The sequence below is a fragment of the Molothrus aeneus genome, chromosome 7 (assembly GCF_037042795.1).
Source record: "Molothrus aeneus isolate 106 chromosome 7, BPBGC_Maene_1.0, whole genome shotgun sequence".
NCBI classification, from domain to species: Eukaryota; Metazoa; Chordata; class Aves; order Passeriformes; family Icteridae; genus Molothrus; species Molothrus aeneus.
This window is the reverse complement of record NC_089652.1, coordinates 17,437,603-17,461,528: the sequence shown is the minus strand read 5'-3', so window position 1 is coordinate 17,461,528 and position 23,926 is coordinate 17,437,603. Positions and strand designations below refer to the sequence as shown.

At 39.6% G+C, this 23,926-nt stretch overlaps 2 protein-coding genes across 6 annotated transcripts in view; both read right to left on the bottom strand.

Annotated features, from left to right (window-relative positions):
* The window catches only part of ATF2 (activating transcription factor 2), a 48,699-nt gene extending 32,355 nt beyond the window's left edge, over positions 1-16,344 (bottom strand). For 2 of the 5 annotated variants that reach the window (XM_066554067.1, XM_066554072.1), the window contains exons 1-7: positions 16,012-16,127; positions 12,620-12,650; positions 7,188-7,262; positions 6,499-6,568; positions 4,883-4,979; positions 3,113-3,231; positions 965-1,093 (exon numbers count right to left, since the gene is read on the bottom strand). In XM_066554067.1, coding sequence (XP_066410164.1) covers positions 965-1,093; positions 3,113-3,231; positions 4,883-4,979; positions 6,499-6,546 — 393 coding nt within the window. In that variant the 5' untranslated portion in view covers positions 6,547-6,568; positions 7,188-7,262; positions 12,620-12,650; positions 16,012-16,127. Of the gene's footprint in view, positions 1-964; positions 1,094-3,112; positions 3,232-4,882; positions 4,980-6,498; positions 6,569-7,187; positions 7,263-11,242; positions 11,272-12,619; positions 12,651-16,011; positions 16,128-16,280 lie in introns of those variants that run through there. The other 3 variants (XM_066554069.1, XM_066554071.1, XM_066554068.1) reach the window with 3 other exon arrangements.
* Positions 16,345-20,227: 3,883 nt separating this feature from the next.
* On the bottom strand, positions 20,228-23,465 carry ATP5MC3 (ATP synthase membrane subunit c locus 3). The gene is made up of 5 exons (XM_066553880.1): positions 23,400-23,465; positions 23,241-23,318; positions 22,175-22,252; positions 21,631-21,824; positions 20,228-20,466 (listed from the first exon to the last, which is right to left on the bottom strand). The coding sequence occupies exons 2-5, from the start codon at positions 23,277-23,279 to the stop codon at positions 20,352-20,354; spliced, it is 426 nt and encodes a 141-aa protein (XP_066409977.1). The 5' UTR covers positions 23,280-23,318; positions 23,400-23,465; the 3' UTR covers positions 20,228-20,351.
* Between the last annotated feature and the right edge of the window lie 461 nt (positions 23,466-23,926).

Sequence of the window (23,926 nt, the reverse complement as noted above, 5' to 3'; positions counted from 1 at the left end):
ATAATAGTCCTTTAAAATGTTTTTACTATTTTTGAGACTGCACGATTGCCTTGATTAACCATGATTACTCATCCTTGCTAACTACGAAACTCAGGAAAACTTAGTAAGGACAAATCTGAATTAAAACTCTTTACAACTTCTGTCGCACACTTAAGGTTGTCCTCACAGAAGTTCCTCTGGCAGTATAAGAGTTGAAATAGAGAGGTTCAGACTGGATCCAAAGAAAAACACTCTGCCCACAGGAACAGCCTGGTACTGAAGCAGGTGGCACTGAGGCTGTGCAGCCTCTCTCTCACAGAGGATTCAAGACCAGACTGTGTAAAGTGCTGAGCAACTTGGTGTGATCTCAGAAGTAGGCCCAGCTTTGAGCAGGAAGCTGGACCCTAGGAAATCCAGCAGTCCCTTCCAACCTGAATTACCTGGGATCCAAAAAAAGTCCTGCTGATTCCTGGGAGTGAGGCATCTAAGCCCCTCATACACACACTGCCCACTGAAGAGGCACATAAAGACTGACTAGAGCCATCTCTATGCTTTATTATGGTCTGCTCCTACTATTTGTATTTATTGAAGACTAGAAATAATTAACTCCCTAATTTTGCTTCATTTTCTGTACTTCAAGAGAACTCCACAAGATGAAAACACTGCAAGTCCCATATTGAAGTGATCACTACTAATGATGATGTATAAACAAAAATAAAGAGCCCTTTTAGTCTTTTCTAAGATAACGTAAATCTTAAATTTTATGTCTTTTCTGGCTTTACTGGATGGCCAGCTTTACTGGAAGCAATTACTCTAGTGAACAAAGCTAACTGAAGAATTGAACAAGTCACCTATATATCCACTGGAATGTAGCAAACGAAATCTCTCTTCCTTTCAACTACAGCATGGCTATCACCACATACAATAAATTTACAGATGATCAGAAAAATAAATTCCAAAAAAAAGGAAAAATAAAGGTTCTGACCTTTTCATCATTGGTAGTAGACTCTGGATGAGGTAAAGGACTATCTTGATGAGTTGTCTCTACAACTGAAGGTTCTTCAATTTTATTTCTTATAATTGGTGTTGCAAGAGGGGACAGATCTAGAGGCATCTATGAGCAACAATGTAAAACAAAATTAGTCAATGTTTAGAAAACAAAACTGAGCAAGAAAATATAAATAGCTGAAGAGAAATATCAGCCCATTACAAGACAGAGGTGCTGATGTTTGAAAGGTCTTGATGCAGATGCATTACCAGTCAAGGCTATTTTACCAGCACCTACATGAACACCAATCTTCAGTTACACAAATGTCTTTCAACACCTATGTTAGACTAAATATTTTCTCCTTGAGAATTAACAACATTCCTGAAGTTTTCCATTTCCAAGGGTCAAAAGAAAATTATAGCTGCAGAAGGACTGTGTTGCAGTTAAAAAATTACAGCTAAATTAAGGTATTATATCCTTCTGTATATTATTAGATCTCATGCTACAAAGCACAAAAGCCTAATAACCACATTTCCAAATTGAGAAAGTTAGTACAGACGAATTTCAAGCTTATTGCAGCTAATAATTATTGAAAAAGCAAATTTTATATTACTACACAGGTAAAATTCACCAGGACATCTAGAATGCCTTGAAGAAATTGAGCTATAAAAGTACTTAAAACAATACTATAGATTTGAAAGCCTATATTCCTGTCTAGTCTCCTATCTAAATACTTTTGGAAGAAATTTCCCCCAAAGAAGTTTTTCCAGATGCTTTTTCTTCAATTAAATTCCTAGTTTTCCTGTGCAATATATTACTAATAGACAGGGAAGACTGTAAGAAGAGGAATCTCTTCTCATATCACAAGTGACTGAAATACTACAGAAAAAACTCAACCATCAATGCCCTAAAAAGTGTGTTATTGTGGTACATTTTTCCACACTTTGTTAAATCATCCAGAGATATGGCAGGACTGTGTTTCTTCTTGTAATACAGAGGGCAGCGTGGAAAATTAGTATCGACTCAAGAAATGGACAAAATGTTTAAAATACTTTACAATAGATAGAACCTTCTCCAAGACAGTGGTGAGCTATACAGAAAATAGTCTTGTTAAGTCAAAAATCAATTTGACCAAATATCATGGTCTGAAAACAGTCAGCATACAGCAACTAAAAAAAGTAAACTTATAAATCCATTATTTGATACAGCTGTTACAAAGTAAGGGTGAGGCTTGGACAGGAATGGATAATAATCCATCCTACTCACAAGTACCTCTCAAAATCATTACTGAAACAAAATGAAGCCACTGATTCTGCAAAACTTATATAAGTAGGTATAAAACCATATTTTTAATCACTACCTATAGAAGTCAACGACATAATCAACTAAAGACAAAATTAGTCAAAGGGGACATTGAACAAAATTTTTTACTTGCAAAAGTATTTAAATGTTTAAGTTCCTAACCAGTTATGACTGGGAAGCACTGAAATAAATAACAACAGTAACATTTAAAAATATGGCAAAAACATGAAGTTGCTAAACAGATACAGTTCAAGTTTTTATAATATTTCAATCAGTACACTAAAAAATAAGTAGATCTTTATGTTGTAATCAACAGCTTCTAGGCAAAAGTGACTTCAACACACAATGAATATAACCATAACCAAATTACTGATACTTCCTAAAATTTAGTCAGAACTTAATTCTCATTATCATGATGACTGATTCTTACAGTAACATATGTATTCAAAACCAATCAAAATGATCAGTGTTCACATACTATTGTTTTCATGAGTGTTTTTCTTTCTGTAAAAACTTTACTTTTCAGACTCCTTTTTTGCTTATTCAGGACCTCAGGAAATTTCAATCAAAACCATCGTGGTTAACTTCAATAGATACTAGATACTTACATGATTAGGACAATGTGTCCCATTATCAATGCTACATATGAAAATTAATCAGGTTAACTAAAATTCAGGAGAGTAATCATAGACTTGTGTTCTCTACAGACAGCACATATAAACAGCTAACATGATTATTGGTATTGTTTAGAAGGCAATACATAAATCCAAAGTTTACTTTTTCAATGGAATTTCTGATATTAAAAAAGTGGAAGATCTGAAGAAAAAAATGTTTTGAACATACTTTCTTAATGTCATCTTCCGAAGCCTTTTTAAACTCATTTTCAAAAGGACTTGCTAATTCATTGAATAAGCCCACTTCTTCACAGTTCTTCAAGAATCGAGTTGGTGTTGGTGTCTGATCTGAAAAGAAGTGTATAAAACCCCCACAATTTTATTTTTACAATACCATTTATGAACCTACTTGTCCTAAATAATTTTCAGAGTATAAACAAACAGAAAGAGACGAGGAAGCGGCTGGGATCCCTCGGGCTGCATTCTGCCCTGAGGGGAGGCAGCTGGCAGGCAAACTCCACCTGCTGGAGACAAGCACCCAGAGCCTGCAAACCACCCTGCCGATTCTAGCAGGGAACCACGGCATTTCCTTTGTGGCCTCGAACCACAGGGAGTGCACAGCAGAACACTTCGATGAGCAAGCTGACTCTATTTGCAAATAGAGATAAGGACTATATGAAGGCTTTTAATCAGAAAACAGATGAGAGAAGTGCACAGCTCAAAGCCAGGTTGCCTCCTTTCCTAATCTGACAACAGCAGTGGTTACTTCCAAGTGCACAAACTTCTGAAGGAAATTGTGACTGTGCACAAGATTGCATTGACTCCTATGATGCCTCTGGATCAAGCTGGAATCATAAGACTTCTGGCATTTGGGTGACTATCCCATGAAGAAGTTTCAAAAACATCTTTATAGAAAATTCCTGTTAGTATATAAATTTGCCTTATTTCACTGTTATTATCAGGTCAAAATTAACTACACTTGACATGAAGTTTCCAGCATTTAAAATACTGTAAAGTGGCATGATTGTGTGGACTTATTAAGCCTGGTGTCTACAACAATTTCTACACTGGAACGTGGCTGCACAGAGACACTCCCATGGTTTCATTTATAAATACCTGATTATTGGAAAGGTCCCTTTTCTTGTGGTGTAATTGACAAGGAGTACATCCAGAGTTTTACAATTTTTAACTGCTAGTTTAGGAGCAATATTTTTTTAATCTGCTCATTGTAACACATTAGCAATGTACAAGGAAAAAAAAACTAGAAAAAGTCTGAAAGTCTTTCTGAAGTTCATTTAGGCTGCTCCACCACTGAAAAAAAACCCAGACTGACTGTAACTTCAGCATACTTAGCACATGCTAAGTATGCGTGTGCTATCATTCAAAAATTCTCAAATGTATAATGCAGTCAATCATCCACTGGTGATTACTTCTGATCCTGGACAAAAGTTGTAATTACTAAGGGTATAACATGAATTCAGAGGTGGGAATAAAGTACTTTGAATTTAAGCCAAAATGAAAACAAAAGATTTGATCTTTCTTTTACTATCCCATTGGAAGAATAATCACTGATTCATTCTTCTAATATCACCATGATATGTAAAAGATGCTACATATTTTAACATTGAAGAGACAAGTAATATCAATGAATAATTAAAACTGAAATACAGTTTAATTTAGTTACAGGTCCTCTTAGGAGTAGTCTTTATTAGCATGTTTTTATTAAATGCTTATATAATTAAATCAATTACATAAGTATTGATAATTTTAAAATATTTTGGGTCATATATCAGATACGAATAAAAGTAACTTATGGAGAATACTACTGGCTTCAATTATGTAAGAAAACACTGCCTAAGCACACACTGCAGACAAGTTTAGTGCAGAAAACGTATCACATTCTTTTAATGTGAATCTACGCATTATGTACAGAAAATGCATAAAGCACATGCCCATTCCAGCAGAAAAGTGAACAAACCTAATACAAGTGTATGCTTACCAGCCACAATGACACTGTCATTACGAGCCGGCCCAAATTTCAGTGTCATCTCATGTTTGTGTTTATGGACAGCCAAATGATCCTCATTGGTAAAACGCTGCGGCAGGAAGTTTTAAGAAACAGTTGTAATTGGGAGTGTGAACACAACAAACGACATTCCACAGAAAGCAACTTTTACAACATGTAAAACTACCATTACTATGTTAAAATAAAACCCTCTAAGGCAGATATATCTTGTTCCTTGGTCAACAGCACCAAGCAGAAATATTATAAAACTCAAATTATGTTATGTTTGTAATAACTAAATATACCAGGGAAATTGCAGTATAAGTACTTGCATTTATCAAAAGTCCAAGATAACATTTCAGAGTGCTGCAGCCTCCATCAACCATCAGCAAACAGCCATTTGCTGTATTAATAGATCTTGACAACGTCTAGTAATTGATCACCACTACTTGATTACTGCATTGTGTGTATTACCACATTAATGAGAATTGATCTGTAATCACAAACTTCACTGCATTTAATAGTGTAAAGGTAAAATAAAATGAAATACTATAGCTCCTGCCCCTGACAATTTACTACATAAAACAAGAGGCAGGTAGAATAGGTAACACTAGAACAATGCCAGACAACTGAAACGCTGTGAATTATCTAAACCTTACCAGCATTTTAAAAACCTCTCAGGTTTGCTCATTTCATGTATACTTTCCCCAATATTTGGGGTATATGCTATAAAAAAAGCAGCAAGCAGACAAACTAAGTTCTGTAAAAGAGATACTCTTACTTTCACTATTTGTTTATTTTCACTAATTTGCCATGCATCTGTAATTGTGGGTGAAGTTAGTGTTTCAATTGACATAATCTAAGAAAATGTTTCCCAAGATGCAGTTTTCCTAAAAAGAACACATTTTACACAAAACATTGAAATTCTTAATTTTCTTTGTGAAGATCTGAGCTCCAATTTATGTTTCTGGTTATGCCTCACTAATTTAAGTCATTCCACATATAAGAGATCCATGTCAAGAATCACCTCTCAGGAACTAATACTTAAACGAAATTCACCTCAGAGTACAGTAATTCAGAATGTTTCCATGAGAAAGGACATGTGCATATGGAACTGTGAGGGAAATTAAAAATGCAGGATCACTGTAAGACAGGGTGAAACAAGCAAGGGACTTTTTTTTTTCCCTTAGAACTTTACTGCCCTGAGTTCCAAATGCCCAGCTCTCCATAATTCATGCACCCTATCTCTGCATACAGCATAAATGAGAAATTTCTGCATTCTATCACACTAAGAGACTTAAGTCTGTCTTTCCGTCCTCTTTCCACTAAGTGGGGGAGCAGCCCTTCCAGAGGGAAGACGATGTCCAGAGCCTGACTTCCTCCCTCTGTTCTACAGTACAAAGCTGGCATCTGGGACATGAACTTCTCTCTTCACCTTCACTGGAATCATTGGCTGGTGTAGACCCACATGCTATAAATTCTTGCTTTTCAGCAAAACATAAATACTTCGTAGTAATTATCATAAGCCCCTTTTCTTCAATCTCTAAAAATACATTTCACTGCTTTATTTTTATTTGAACAATGCTAATAACTTCAGTTCACACCATTACCTGGCCACATCCAGGGGCAGTACATAAAAAGGGTTTGTCATCACTCATATTCCACAGGTCGTTGTGCTACCTATATTAAAATTAGAATGTAACAAATTTTACAAATAAGGCAACAAATTATCAATATATCAACAAGCTATTTTAATATTCTTTGGGCAAGAATTTCTGCCTTGTGGCTGTAGTAATATTCTAAATACTCATGATTCAGAGTATGGATTTCAAGCTATGTCAGGAAGCTACACAAAATCCACCACAGCAGTTTCTGAACCTACACCTCAAGCAGAAATCCACATGTTCACATGTAACATGAGTAACTGCAAAAAGTATCTGAAAACACAGTAAGAACAACTTGCCATTGAAATCAAATACATTGTAATAATGATCCAATTCTCAGCTAAAAAGAGATCAAAGCAGCAGACAACACCATGCAGTCAGGGTTCTGGTGCCAACGGAGGAAGAAGTAGTGTTCATTCCTCAGCCTTTTCACAATCCTTATTTAAAGCTCATCATTAGAGATAAGTTGGCACATAGCCCTTAATGTAAACTGTTATGAATTTAATTACAAATACATGTACTTTAATAATGTTTCAGCTACTTAATTACTGACAGGCTAAAAATACTTAAGAAAGAAGGTATTAATGATATTTGGTGCTATTTTGCATACTCACCCCACAGACTAATACACATACCTGCCAGATTTCACATATAAACCTGTTTCATAAGGCAAGCTATCATATCCTCCTTTTCATGGCAATGAACTGTAACTAAAAGAAGATATTAATTACTTGCATGCTAAAAATATAATAATGAATGATTTTGTAAATATAAATGAGAAAATGTCCACTATTCACCCATGAAATACAACAATTTTTCAAATAAATAATTTACTTCAACACATCCTCTAATTAGTTGTAGCATCTGTGGCTTTGCCTTGGAGGAAATACATTCATCTTTAAATGAATATTTGTATGGAGAACTAACAGTAATAGTTCTGAACACTATTTAGATTGATGAAGCAAATAAAGATGAATAAAGATATTTTTATGATTAAAGATCACAGGCAGAATAAACCATGTCATCCCCAGCATACTGGTCATGTAGAGTTGCAAGGATTCTCAAACTGTCTAACCATCCTAAGAATTAAACTTCTGGTACACATCTGGGCACTAGACACAAGACATATCAAGTAAGCATGAGCAGATAATTTCAGACTTATTACCTCAGAGATCTGTAGGGAATACAGTATCTGATCCTTCTGGATGTACCTGTACAGTAAAAAACCACTGTGTACAGACCTTTTTGGATAGTCTTTCAAAGAGGAGGATATCCCAGTGCTCTTGGTAATGTTCATCCAACAGCAAAGAAAGAAAAACATGGCATGCAGGAGATTCTAAACTGTCACTTCTATATATGTTTCATGGAATGGGGAAATTGAGCTGAGATCAGAAGTCAAGAGAGATGAATGGCTGCCAGAAACTTCAGTCTTTGGCACTGACAATTCAGGGAAACATTTACATCCCAAAGAAAGGACACCAAAGCAAATCAGAGATGAAGACTGTTCCACTGTCTGCAAAGAGTTCATAACCTGTCTCAAATTTCTGAAGGAATGAAGTATTTTTTTAACTGTTCAAACTGTGAACTTGGTACTTTCACTAATAAGGAATATTAACAAGATTATGGGCAAGTCTGAATACTCATTATTAAGGCTTCAGGGTAAGAAATAAGGTCCTTATCCATGACACTTTAAGAGTATATCCTTTCAACATGTGGAACTTCAACAGAGTTAACAGCTATCCCACTATTCTTCAGCAATGCAACAATCTCATTTTTTGAAATGCAGGCTCAGACTAATAGAGTTAGTCTTGTTTAGATCTCAAGAGGAATTAGTTTTTGTGAACCTGTCATCATAGGGCACTGTATACTTCTTTAATGGGTACATATGCCACCATATGCAATATAGACATATGGGTAAGTATTATGAGTAGACAAGTAATATCTATATCAGAAATGTCTAATGGTGGAAGAAACAATTATGATTTGGTTTCTTTTAATCCAAAGCATGAAGATTTTGATTAACTGAAGTGCATGTAGGGCATTTTTTCCACTCTATTACCATGTCTTGTTGTCAGTCTCTGAGAGATGCAGTTTCAGCCATAAAATCAGCTCCCTCCATGCTGTCAGTATTTTTTGTAGGTGAGAAGATGTAAATCTTTTAGGTCCATTTATTTTCTCTTTTCAAGGAATATTACCAAATCTCATATTTGCATGTGAAATTCCTATCTGGTTCTATGTCTTAGTTTGTAAAGCCCGTGAATTTTGAATGCCTAATATACAATCAATCCTTGTGAAAAAGAAAAGCAGTGCTGTCCTTCTGGCAAACTTACTGGAAAAAAGTTGGAGATAAATTCATTTCCTCATCTTTGTAACATTATTTGACTGCAGGCCACATGGAATTCTGTGAGGTAATCCCTTGTAAAGAGATTCCAGATAACATCTGAGGAAAAAAATTATGTTGAAGCACTCAAATTCTTGCACCTAAAAGAAGTTTACTTGCATTCTGAGCAAGACCTTGGACATTTTAAATCTAAATAGAAACTGGATCTGACAGGATGGGAAAACAAAGGGCTCGCATTCATTAGTGCAGCCAAATTGGTAAGAACTGTATTTACCTATAGAACAAAATAACTCCATGCAACAGTGGAGGCTGAGGGGCAACTGCCTGTCAAGCAGCTTTGGGGCAGAACCTGTAATTCACGGTGGACAACAAACCCAACACGATTCAGCATCATGTTACTTGTAGCACTGAAAGACAAGAGGCTACTGGGATGAATTAACAAAGGCACAGCAGTGAGATGAAGGGAAGTGATTACTGTCCTTTATCTGGCACTCTACAGCTGAAGTGCCGTACCCAGACAGCTGATGATCTGGAGAGAAAACATCTGGGGCCCCACCAGAACAGTTAGGAGGCTGGACTATTACATAACAAGAGGAAGCAAAGTTTGTTCAGAATGGAGAAGGAGGATCTGCTTGCTGTCATAAACTATCTAATGTATTGATAAAGAAAAGTCAGATCCAGACTTTAGGTAGAGTATAATAAAAGGACTGAGATGCAACATTCATGAGACACACCAAGAAAGTTAGGAGCAAGTGTAGAGGATGAGGAAAACACAGCATTAAAAAAAAATAAATCCCACAACACTGGAACAGGTTGTCAAGCAGGGCTGTGGAATCTCAGCCTTGCAGAAATTAAAAATTTGACTGGATAAAATTCTGTGCAATCCAAGATAACTCTGAAATTTAAAGCATACCGTAAAGATATCCCAGTGAGGAACAGAGGTGAACAATTGCAATGGACAATCCAAACCTGGGTAATGTTCTGACACTTTTAAAAGACTCTGCATGGTCAAAAGCCTGTTGCAGCTACAAAATGCACACAAACCCCATCCTTTGCATCCTCTTTTCCTTCTGGATTACATGTTGCCTAACGTAACAAAACTAACATAGAGAAGGCAAATTTTCAGGAAAAAATGTCAGTAATTGCCACTCTAATTTCAAAGGAGTCTCTCTCTCTGTTGTAGACTGACTGCACAAAGTGAGAATATCACAGTAAGAAAGAGTAATTCAGAAAATACCTTTCCCCTGAAAACCAAAACAGCAACTTAGATGCAGTCTTGACAAAAATGTTACTCACCCAGTCAAATGAGAAATGTAATACATGAAGTGATAACCCTGTCCCTAGAGGGGAATTAGAGTCACCCTGGACTGTTACCTAGGCAACAGCTAACACCTTGTCCAGGAGAAAAAAAGACAGTTCCTGAAGGAATCCAATATGAATGTGAAACTCCAGCCTTAACTCATCTTTCAGATAAAATGAACATTCAGTGAAATGATTCTTACTACAGTCCACTGAACTACAACTTGCTTCTGTAAACTTCAAACTCCACATTCATTTCAGTAGCATAAAGAAATCCATATGTAGAATTCCAGTCACACTGTAACAGCATCAGAGCTAAACACAAAAAAACCTTGAAATAATCTTTACAGCAAATCATATAATAAACTTCAGTACTAAAACCACACTAATAACCTCACTTTTTTGGTGTTTGCTCTGTACTTTCAACACAGAAGTAAAATACACTCAGATCACGCCTATTTAAAATGTAGCAAGCCTCTTTCATGATGTTTGGAATGTAAACGGCACAGTAAACTATATAAATAAGTATATATCCATCTTTAAAATATATCTAATATGGAGAAATAAAAATGAGTTTCCAAATAATTCACTAATACTTAAGGCAATATGCTTATTTAAAAAATAAAAATGTCTCCATAAAATGTCACATTAATACGTATTTAAATGTGCTACAAAAATAGCTTCAACAATTATCTGCATATTTCAATAAGATTTTAATTAAACACCTTGGGTACGCTTGGTGGAAACTATTACTACATAGTCTGAGGCTCGCTTCCAAAACCTTTTAGAAGACGATCTTATGAAGAATAGAAGCCTACACTGACTTAAGCCATGTCTTGTTGGCTTATTTAAGTGGTAAAGATTCTTTTGATTTCTCTTAATTGCCTATATACAGGAGCATGGAAAATACAACTGACAATTTGTTTCAAAATTTTTCTACTGAACATTTAAGCAGCTGTTTAAAATGTATATGTGTCAATAGTCCTTGCAAAAACTTCTTCAAATTTGCTGAGAAAAGTAATTCTTCACATGTACCTACTAAAGACTCACCAGATTTGCAGCTAAAGCCTCCTCTTCACCTGTAGAAAGCAAGGTGTGTATGAAAAGATGTCCATGCACAGAGCTGCTCACAGGCTGTGCACTCCTACCCTGGGATTCATTATTTTAAGCACTGTAGCAATACAGAGGCTGCCCTCCTGTAATATCAGGGCTGACACAAACAGCACAGAGGAAAGCTGCCAGAACTGAGCACAGAAAAGACAGCTATGAACACACTAACCCCACGAACAAACAAAAACTGTAAAACTTTTGAAGGACAGCATGCTTCCTCTGACCAACATGCAAGAAGAGATGCATATTTTCACAAGTGTGTCCCCCTCCTAAACTGGACAGTCCACAGAGGACAATCTGTCAGTCTGCAGCTACAGTAGTAGCTGATTTATCTCCTGCTGCTTACATGAGAAGCACACCCAAGCCCTGCAGCTACACTGACCACTTGCAACCAACCCTCCAACCCTCAAAACATCTGTACATTGTGGTTTGAAAAAGATGAGAGTTGGACAGAAACCGTATCAGGCCATTGAGACAAGCCAGAATTACAGCAGTCCATCAGCATTCAGTGTGCTCTGAGTCCAAACACTACAAAGTGCTTATGTTACAGCACCATTGATGCCTTTTCCTACGGATGTTTGCATTTCCTCAAGAGCTGCCATGTCTAGTCAACATTTCCTTTTATTCATTACATTGCATCTGGGATTGTGCCCCCTTTTACTGCAAGATACAAAGCCTTACTGTGTAGAGAATTATTAACTCTTACTAAACTTTTCTGTTGATCTCATCATAGTGTGTAAGTACTTTAGGTAATGTAAGATTTTACTTTAAAGCTTCATTTTATAATAGGAAACTGAAGCATAAAAGAATCAGGTCAAAATTTTTAACTTTTATCAACTTTTAAGAGTTTTACTTAAGAGTACATACTTATTCAAGGTAAAGTGAATGGAACATATTTGCCACAGTAAGAATAACATTCTCTTAATGGTTACCTGGAGAGCTGAATTTAGTATTTTGCTTAGCTCCTTCCAAGATGTCTTTAGATGGGGGGGAGGTAGCTATTTTTATTGTCTAAATTTAAACATCTCACAATTAAGAGATAGCTTTTTCATGCAACCAAGCAAATAATAACAAAAATCAAAATGAACATGGTGTCTTTATACTTTCAACACTTACATATAGCATTCACACCATAAATTTTAATCACTTCCCACATTTAAAGAGTCTATTTTTATTTCCACAATTTTCTACACATGACAATTTGCAAGTTGTGATTTCAGTAAAAATCAGAAGTTAGTAGGCAGAATACACCACTTAAGAAGGGACATAAATTTGAAAAGAAGTAATTTGTATTTTAAAAGGAAGTGCTCTACTTACCTAGAGGGACTGGAGCTATATTTTCTGTTTCCTATAAAGCAAAAGAAGAAAGGTGAAGCAAAACCAGTGTAATTAATGCTTGACCACTTCAGGGCACTTGCAGAAGTGATCTGACTGTATTTGTGCAATACTGTTGAATTTGACAGTCCTAAAAACTAAAACTGAACAATGAAGGAAATAGAGGAGATACAACCTGAAAATTTAAAACATTCCTCCTCATAATGAAAGTGGGATTGGCAGAAACTAACCTTGTAGATTCTGCAAGAAAACTATAAGCCCTAGTCCAGAATATTTAAACTTCATAACTACCAATGGCTGGCAAACAGAAAAACTGGAGCTCCTTCATCATATTACACTGCTAGCACAAGGTTCAATTTTTTTCTTTTAAAAAGTCAAATGTTAGGGACTTTTTGCTGATATTATTAGTTAACTGCTAATATCTGATGTCTAAAGTTAATTCCATATCTTCTACCATTTGTCTAAATTCTATGAAGGCCAGCACATCTGGACAAGAAGAAAAGATGATTGACTTAAAGACAAAAGAAAGTATGATTGACTTAACAAGTGCCAATAAGACAGCCATTGGACAGATAGTCACATATACAGAAACAAAGCAATTTAACTCCTTCAGCTGCAGGAGTGGCTTCTTCCACAAGAAGATACATTTCTGGCAAACAGAGAGCACTAATGGCATAAGGGAAGGTCCTTAACATCTCCTGCTGGCTGAACATGGTGGCTTCTAATTCAACTCTCTGGCTTAAGTATTTTTCAGAGACACCGCTGATCTTTCTTTAGCTTACTAAAAATTCAGGCTGTGTGAATACAGCTCTTGTAGAGAAGCAAAATGTCAATGAACCTCATAAAAGAAATATAGAGGGGGTCATATTCCTCCCATCTTCTCACAATTTGATTACAGAGATATTAGGCCTTGCTTTCCCCAGTTCATTTATCTAAGTTTGAACATCTTCGACCTAACAAACATTAAAAATTCAACCTCACTTTTCTACACTTGTTTCAACAACACTTAAAAACCCAGCTTACCAAAAAGTTACTTGCTTTTCACATTTTCTTAGATGGCATCCCTAAAGTCTAAAATTAAATGAATTATAAAGAAATCAATCCTAAAAATCTTTAAATATATCAAATATCTCACTACAGGATTCCTCTTGCTCATTAAAACAGAATGATCTTTTTCTTTGCTGTAAGCATTTACATAAATGACCACAGGATTTACCTAGGAAGGAAGCATAATATATTGCTTGGAATGCCTTGCTTAAGCAAAGCTCTTATCTGAAGTGAAGCTAATGGAAAAGTTCTCAGGCTGAACTGAAGCTGACACTGAACAAAGCTGAAAACAGTACATCATAAATGTGGAAAAAAAAAGCATTGATTGCATAATTATTAAATATTGACTAATATTTTTGTAACTAACTATATCCAAAGGCTCCTTAGAGTGCATATTATATGTTAAACAAATACAGTTCAGTTATGCAGAGCAATGGTAACCTGAAATCTATTCAATATTAAAATAAGAGTTAAAAGTATTGAATCACATTTTCTCCTTTGAAAATAGAAAATACATAATTTTTATACAGACATTCAAGACTACGTTAAGAAACCATTAAGAATGTTGATACTATAAATAACTTCAAGTTAGGAAACCTTCACGGAGGTAAAAACGTACATTTGTAAGTTTAAGTTAATTAAGAGTAGAAGAAAAAAAAGCTGATGACAGAAAAGGAATTTTTAGCACTAGGCCCATTCAAAATTTAATGAAACAAGAATGAAAATAATACCACAGTTCATGCTGTTCAACATGGTCACAAAAGGAAAGCAGCATGAAAAGCAAGATTAATAAAAGTATATATAATGAAATTTAAGATCTGAAAGTACCTTATATTAGATACTGCATAGTCTAGAAGTTTCTGGAAAAAGACCTACCAAAAATATTCATGTCTCTAGAATTCAGATCAGGGTAGAAATATCAACTACATTGTAAAGAAGATCAAAAGCTCAACTATTTGATTAAGCATTAGAATACAATGTCAGTATTGAAACATAAAATCCCAATGGATTTTTTAAAGAGCTGCTTCACTCATGTACACATTAAGGTCTCATTATTTGACAATTCTTTTGAGGCATTATATAACAACCAGTCCCTGACAAAATTATTGTTTAGTTTTTTAACAAGACAGCTTGACAATTTTGATTCTAGATTGCATAATTATAAACACTTCAGAGTTAATTCAAGTGAATGCCAAACTGGACTACAGTTTGTCCCTCTGAAATGAAGTCCATTAACAGGCAGCAACCTGTTTCAGTGGATGGCTGAAGAAATTCCACCTGGAACATCTGAGAAGACCAGAACCACAAGGACTGCTCTGATCCTATCAGCTCGTGCTGAATTTAGTATCTAACCAGACCTAGCAGTCTTATGACCCAAACTTCAGAACATTTGTTTTTATTACCTCTTACCCGGCTTTATGCTGAGCAGTAAGTGCGGATGTGACATTCACTGCCATCAGTAGAATACGTCAAACAGAAAACAAAACCACTGTCTTAAAATCTGGCAAATAAAATACATTTCAGCCATGTTTGTGGTCGCTGTTTGGAAAGTAGGGGATGATTCAGAATGTTCAGATTATTCAAATTTGTCATTTCAGCACAAGTAAACAGGTGACAGTATCACTACTGGAAAATAAACACCTCTGAGAGAAAGCAACAGGACAAAAAGCAAGTGAGGTACATAGGTGCAAGAATGGGGCACATAAACACACTAATGGATCTCCCTCCAAAAACAGGGATGCTGGAGAATGAGTAAGACTGCAGAAGCAACATGGCAGCACACATTTCCCCTAACTCTAAACATGACGTTACATCTTGACATAAAACATTGTGCTTAAACACCGCGTAGCTATCACTAATTGAGGGTCTGTGACATGTTTTTTCAAGTGAAAGCTTCAGAGACCTTTTATTTGACAACTCGAGAAACATTACGCACAATAACAGGCAAAGTCAACGAGGCAACTGCTCCAGGAGATTCAGCTCCATGGCCAGACACCAGGCAGGCCAACACCTGGTGCCGAAGAGCTGTTCTAACCCCGCGCCCGGCATCCCCCACACCCGCACCCTTCTCCGCACAGGCACGGAGCAAGTTCTCCTTCAGAGCCGAAGATGGACGCAGCTGGCGGCCTCCCCGGAGCAGAAGCGAGGCGGAAAGGCGAGGCCCGGCTGCCCTCTCCTCCCGCCCTCCACGCCGCGGGCCGGGCCCGGGGCGGCTGCCGGCGATGCCCCCGCGGGGCACCGCTCCCGGACGCGCCGTAGTCCCCTCACCCACCCACCCGCCCGCCCGCCTCGCCGCCCCGCGTCCCGGGCCGCCCGCCAGGCCCTACCTCCGGGCGGGTACCGGTGTCCGCGGCGCCGGCCGGGCCGCCCCGCCCCGCTCTAGGGGCGGCGGGAGCCGCAGGCCGCGCTGGGGGAGGGGGCTGCCGCGGAGAGGAGCGGCGGCGCCATGTTACTGCCTCCCGGGCATCCCCCGCCCACTGCCGCGCCGCGCCGCTCCCGCCCCGCCGCCCCCGCCCGCCCGGCGCCGCCGCAGCGCGGAGGGAGGAGGAGCCGCCGCGCCGGGCCGAGCCGGGCCGGGCCGTGTTTACAAACTCACCCGCAACGCCGCCGGACCGCACATTAAAGGCCGGGTCCCCCGCGGGCTTCCGTCACCTCTCGCGAGAGCCGCGCTGACACCTCCGCGGGGCGGGGCGGTCACGCGGCGCGGGGGCGGGGCCGGTGCCCGGTCCCCACAGCGACCCCGGCCGGGCCCAGACATGGCAGGCCTAGCCATGGCCGATCCGGCCTCGGCCGCACTCGGCACGGCGGGCACTGCTCCCGTGGTGGGGCGGGATTGGTGCGGCCGTGGCCGAGGGGAGCTCAGCATGAGGTGCCCGTCCTCTGCGGTGGGATGTGCGGGAGGGCCGGCAGCTGAGGACAGCAGGCAGCACGTAGTGAGTAAAGCACTGCAAGGCCTCGCTCAGCGGCAAGTCTTCATGCGCCTGTCACATACAACTTTTGGAATTATCAGCGCTCCAAAGCCCTGGACTGGCGAGATTCCCCATCTCTCAAGACACCCGCTCTCAGGGCAGGAGCGAGGTGTGTGCCTGAAGCCATGGGTGTGCTAAACACTCACCTTGGTTAATGTATTAAAAATGCCGCAGCACTGCAGAATAATGGCAAACGCCTATATTTTACACAAAAGGACCTAAAGGAATTTTGGATTAATTAAAAAAGTAGCATAACCCTATATGGCCACAGAGTTTAGCTAGTGTGTACTCTGAATCACACATGGAGCTTTAATTCTGTGCATGTGCATAATTTGATCTTGTTCTGAGACTGATCTGAGAGTGCAAGGCTGTATCAATAAAGTACTTCTAAAAAAAGTAATATCAGTTCCAGTAAAATACATTTTGGCTGAGTTTCTCCGAACTTGCACAAGACAGTATGGTATGTTTCATTTCTCGTGGATGGTTTTGGTGGGCACTGTACAGCCCTTCTGCAAAGTTCTTTAAGATATGGCAGGATAAAAAGCACTGCATTAAAGTACACTGTTTACTTAGCGGTGGAATTATTCTTTAAAGTAGCATGTTGCAAGAACTCAATTGTACATGTAGAAGAGAGGAACAGAGATCTTTCTTCAGAGAGCAACTGAGACCTGTATTGGAAAAAACTCTTTTTTGATGGTTTAGCTTCACCATTACATAGCAGCAGCAGTCCTAAGCCTGGACTAAAAAACTGAACTACAGGTTCCTTTCTTCAGTGTGAAATTGATGCAAAAATCAAATACAAGGAAAGCAGGAGAATGGAAAAAGCCAGCAGCAGGATGTTCAATTTTACCTGCAGCATGGGATGAATCACTTTTACCTGCAGCAGTAACTTAAGAGCATAATTGGTAACTTTAATGTTTCCTTCATTTTCCGTTAGAATAACATGGATATTTCAGAGGTTTAGCTGGCTTATCTTCAGCAATGAAACATGAACACTCATTCTTTCAATCTGGAGAACCTACAAGACAAATTTTCATGAGCTGACCATCTGAGTTCAGCATGGTCCATGTCAGAAGAAACTGAAAAAGGTTTTGGCAAAGTAAAGCCTACAGTAACACGTCATGAAACTTAAGTTTGGTTTCTCTGACCTACAGGAAGATTACTTGATGGAAGCTCTTACAGGAAGATCAAGAGACCTTAGTTTTGCTGCCCTATTAAGGCAAAGAGACTGGGTTGGGGTTTTTTTGTAAGCAAAAAGGTCTTTTACACATTTATAATTGTTACTTCTCTGAGCATTTTAGGAAAATTGAGGGTACTCCCTGTCAGACCACTCAAATTGACCAACTGAGCTCTGCTGGGAAGGGATTCCATGTGCCCTGTAATAGTTCACCTGTCAGTATCTGCCCATCACTCACTAACTCTAAGCCCCTTATTGTCCATAAGGAGGATAATCCTCTGTGTGAAGGTATGTTGCCTTGTTTTGAAAGTCCTTGATTAATCTTTATCTGTAGAACCCAGATCTGATTCTGTCACCACTGGTGTAACTAAACAGCCACTCTGCCTGAGTTTGGCCTATGCTCACCAGTCTAAGAGTGAGTTAAAAGGCAAAAAGCTTGGGGAGATGCTACTACTAAAACAACCTTCACGTCCACATTTAGGATGACCTAAGTTGTCCACTGCCTTTCAGGCAAGGCTGATCACAAGAAAAAAGGTTCATGTTGAAAGGGTGGTAAAAGATGGGCTGTAAATCCAAACCTCATTATTCAAACCTGGTTCAAATAACTCACGGTGACTCAGGTGGCTTTCTGAGTGAAGTTACAGAGCAAGTAATTCAACCAGGTCTTCTATCTCCACCAAACACCATTAAAACTCAGCAGAAACATTTTATATGCAAACAAATTCCTCAGTTGAATTAACAGAGTTGGAGCTGGACTTGACCAAGAAGATCTGAAGATGCTTGTTTGGCCAAATCCCAGTGATACCTGAAGCTTGAATAAGCTAGTTCACTGGACTGTCCATGATTTTAGAGAATGCAGATTACCACCTCAGATGACTCTATAGAGATCCCTGCTGTACTGAAAGAAGAGAAAAAAGTTCACCACCTACCAGGACAGCAATACAAAGATGAAATTTAGAGTCTAGAATATCTTTCAGCCAGGACAAATGCACTGTCAGCTTTGCAAATCAGTGGCTTCCAAGAATAGGTAATAGCAGGTCCCTAAAATCAGCACTGCATGAGCATAGACCACATGGAAGATACCTGCAATGTGCTTTCACCTCCTATCCCCTCTCACTCCTCAAAACTCCACTTCCTGATCTACTCATGTAAGACACTAATATTGTTCTGAAGATACTTATTTGCTTCATATTCTACTCTTCTGAAATTCACATATATAAAAGAACATTCTCTGAATTAGAGAATACTGTTTTCTACTAAGAACATGTGGGGGAAGTTGTTTCTTGTGCTAGGTTCTAAATTTTTCTACAATTCTACAATCATTTAGGTTGTGAAACACCTTTAAGGAAAGGTGTTTTAGACCTTGAAGATCATTAAGTCCAGCTGTTAACACTGCAAAGTCCACCATAAACCAAACAGGACTAAAGTCCACTAAACCATATCTCTTTGAATACCCACTTGGTACTTTTTAATTCAGATTAAAACAGAATCTTACCCACATCTTACACTTCTCTGAGCTATTAATCATTTCTCCATTTCCTCCAATAAAAATTCCTATATTTAATTCAGTAATTACTTAGGAGCAAGATAACAAAACATTTAACAAGCTTGGCTTACATTCTTCCTAAGTTCAGTTTTTTTTTGTTATAAGACCAGAATATTTAGTGTTCTGGATAAGGTTTGAGATGCTATCAAGCCCCCCACCAGGTAAGTATAGTAGCACACAGTGCTTTCCTCCAAGTATGGATGACACCATAAATCCATTTAGACTGCTACAAGGGAAGCAAAGGTAGATACTGCAGCTATTTTTTTAAACCAAAATGCTTTAATCTTAATGCTCTTCAAAGAATGTGTGAGATAATGCAAGGCTGACTACAAAATTGGAAATCTGGAAGCTCTCTCTTCAAATTAGGTGATGCCAAAAATGCAGTAACGAATTAAAATATAATGTCCATGAATCACAACTTAAATGCCTTGGACCATACTAAAGTGGTTGCTTATTTAGCTTAATGGGGACACTGTTCAGATCCAAGTGGAAAACCTACCACGGTAATCAAAATATCTGGTGTACTTGAAAACTGATATGAAGTGTCCTATCACCTTCATGGATTTCTGTTTGGCTCCTTCTATCAAGAGGTGCCAGAATGTGCATGTCAGCTAGCTTAAGAAAAAAACAAAAACACAAGTGAAGGAACAAGGCCAACACTACAGCCTTGCACACTTAATCTCTGCATCCTTTGGTCTTTTACATATATACCACATTGATTATAATAAATAAAACGTTGGACTGGAAGAGTGCTATGCAATGTCATTATCAGGAGCAATCCGTGGAGACTGAATTACAAAATGTCGTCTTCCATATACCCTAGTGAGAAAGACAAAAATGAAGGCAACAAGTTGACAGTTGTTATCTTTAATGAAATGACTTTGGAAATAGCATTAATTTCCATGACACCAACATTTTGGGAGTCCCATAAAATGCAGTTACATTCCAATGCCAATATTACAGGCAGATCTCCATTCACATGGCAAATAGGATCAAGAAAGCAACCATCAGACAGAAGAGACCCATAGCTTCAGACAGGGCGAATCCCAGGATAGCATATGAGAACAGCTGCTGCTTCAGAGAAGGATTTCTAAAAGAAAGAGAAGGTGTAAGTCCTTTTTATCCTTACAATTAAGATGTTTTTCATGCAGTTTAACCTCACAGTTCCTTGCTACAGATTCTGAAATGGGAAAATTCACTAAATCCAAGCAATTTTTTGCAAGGATTGCACTGAAGACAAATTAGTTGGCAATTAAGACTAGACTCAGGTCTAATGTAGAAATTTATTTCACATCTGTGACATAAGAACCGTACTCCCAAGGAATTTAGTGTGTATCATGTTTTAACCAGCTCTCAAGGCAAATACAGGAAGTGAAACCACTTAAGAATAGGAAAAAAAAAAAAGTTGAAGCAGTTTGTTGCAAAAATGCAATATGCCTTCAAGAAATGAGAGAAATCTCCAATATAAAACTCTGAAGCAATGTTCTACAACCGCTTATTGACATGTTCATGCCAAGTTCAAAACTTGATATATTAATTTTGTACCGAAAACACTTGTTTTTTCAAGTGGAAAGATTGCCTTCTTGTCATCCAAAAGGCTTAAAAATCTTTATTAAGAAGTTAAGACTTAAATGAAAAAATTAAAAAGTTGTGAAGAACATGAAACCTCTTTTATGCCTGTATCAGTTCTGCGCTTCCATGATGTCACATGAACTACTGCTATAACATAAATGTTGTAAAATTACCTGAAAGTTCATCCCTACTATAAAATCCTCACCCTTGCCCTCTTCAGATTTCTAGAAGGAATGATAACTCATTTGCTAAAATAACTGAATATTCTGAGATGCAAAGCTGAATGTGTTAGAAAACATCCATTCCTAAACAATGATTTTGACTATGAAGACTATTTAGGACTTTTCCTAAGGACATGGGGAAAGATACAGGCTGGATTTTTATTTCAGTTCTGGAACTGAATGCTCAAACACTGGACTTCAGTGACCAAAAGACCAACCAAGTCTAATGATGCAATTTCTTTCATGGCTCTCCTCCAGGAAGAGTGTACAAAGTTCTGAATTTAACAACAGAGCCATCCTGATGAATATGGTACAGTTTCATAAGATTCTCTTCAGCCATGTGTATCAGTAACAGTAATCATTAACAGAATTTATTACAGTGCCATTATCTTTTCTACAGTTCAGCTGTCTCAAGATACATCTGCATACAATTAAATAGTTTTTAAAGAGAGATTGATTACCTGGCATAACCAATGATTAGACTACCGAAGACTGTTCCAATTCCAGCACCAGAACCAGCCACACCTACTGTGGCTGCACCAGCACCAATGAATTTGGCAGCAGTGTCAATGTCCCTGCTGATAGCACTAGTCTGGAATTCCCTAAGTGCTAGCTGGGAGACAGTATTTTGGGCCCCGATAACTGTTGACTTGCCCTAAGAAAACAAAACATGAAAAAACATTATATTCAGACAAAAGACCATGTGATAGTGTTATTATGCAGTTTAAAAAGTTGTATTAGATGCAATGTCTACTTATTCTTCAGAGTGATGAGACTGTTAAGTCATAAACTTCAGAATGTTACCTGTTCGACCTGAAAGTATCAACTTTAAATGTGAAAGACTTCTCAGGGGAAAGAGCAAGACAGCAACAAGTATTATTAGGTGTTTGACTTAAAGCAAGTTTCACACTATAGGAATTGAGTTAGTACAAGTGAACTCTAGGTTGAGGACATTTAGGCTCACCAGGTAATTTAGGAAGATACAGAATTTTGTTTATAAGGTACCTCTCCATTCTTGACCTCTGGCCTAGACAACACAGATGCCGAAATTGGTCTGTACAAGACTCTTGATCCAGCACGGATCTGTAAGAGGAGGAAAAAAACTATAAAAAAATGAAACATTTAATCACAGCTGTTCCATACAATAGTTTGTAAGACAGTAAGACTATTAGTTACTAAGCCATTTGTCTTCCTTGAAAGACAGCAATCTCTGAACAGCTGCATACACAATAAACGATATGGAAGCAAGCACTGCCATGCAATCTGACAGCGCTGTTTTCAGAAGATATATAGTAAATAGCCACACCATTCAGTGAACATATACATGCATTATGATGACAGAAAATGGAGCAAAACGGCAACAAAAAATCCCGACCGACCACGAAGCAGTGAAACACATTTTGAAATGAACAAATAAAAGCCATCAAAATGATTTTCGAAGTTGTTAAATGCACAGATGTAACCTAGACTTTCAAATTTAGCGAGGCACAAATGAATGAATCGTTTTTCACAAGCGGCCTGCATGTGTCCTTGGGCTCCCAGCAGCCTAAGGTCATATCGGCTCTTGCACAAAGCTCTTCCTGCAAGAGAAACCTGGGCCTGGACCATGCAAGATGAGACCTTCTGCAGGCCAGAGAGGGCATTTTCATGCAGAACAGTCTTTTATCTCCACAAGGGCAAAGAATTCCGGCCTTGCCCAGGACAAGCAACAGGCTGGAGTTTGACCTACAGCGAGGCACGGAGCGCAGTAGGCCCAGGATCTGCTGGCGGCGCTGACCTCCCCCTCCTTGGCCGCTCGTGTGCGAAGGCCCCCCCTCACCTTGGCAGCGGGCCCCGGCCGCGCCAAGGAGGTAGGAAGGAGAACGCGGCCCTGCCGCAGTCTGCCCGACCCCCGCCCCCCCTCCTTCGCGCTCGGGCGGGCAGTACTCGGTACGGGCCCGTCCCAGGGCGCTGCCGCGGGGCTCGGAGGCCCGCTCGACCCGCGATCGCCCCGCGGCCGGCACCGACCCCGCCGCCGACACGGACGGGGCCGGTGACGAAGCGCAGGCGCCCCCCGCGCACCCGCACTCACCAGGGAGGGCGAGGTGGCGAGCTTGGCGCAGGCGAACATCTTAGCTGGCGGCGTCCCGGGGCTCAGGATCCGGCGTCTCTGCGGAGAGAGGGAGAGGGTGAGGGTGCGGCGGGCGGGGGCGGCGATGGGCGCGGATGGCGGGAGTGGCGCGGCTCTCACCGCTGCGGTGCCGCGCTCGGGCCGACGGGCGGGAGGGCTGGGCCGGCTGTGCGCAGGCGCGGCGGGGCCGGGCGGCGGAAGGGGCGGAGCGCGGCCAAGGTCACTTTGTGGCGGCGCCATTGGCGGCGGCGGGGGGCGTGGGGTGCGCGCGCCGCTTCCCCGCGCAGCCGCAGTGCGCCCGCTGCGCTTGGGGGCGGTTCGGCCGTGAGGGTGGTGTCAGTGTCGGTGTCCCCGGCGCAGGGTTGTCGTCGCGCCCCCTCCCCGGCGCTCGGGTCACGGCAGAGAAAGGGGGCGCGTCCGAGGACACCCGTTGTGTGCAAGGAGCCCCTGCTGTTCAATTAGTCATTTCTGCACGATGAGCAGATTCACACCCAAGCAGCGAAAGAATCCTTGTTAATCAAGATTAACCGAAATAGGATTATCTTCACTGAGCTGAGCATGTGTTCCTGAGATTCCCACTTTAATCACTTACATGTGCTTTGATGTTTTTCATTTGAAAACGAGATTGTTATTTTAATAGTAATTTG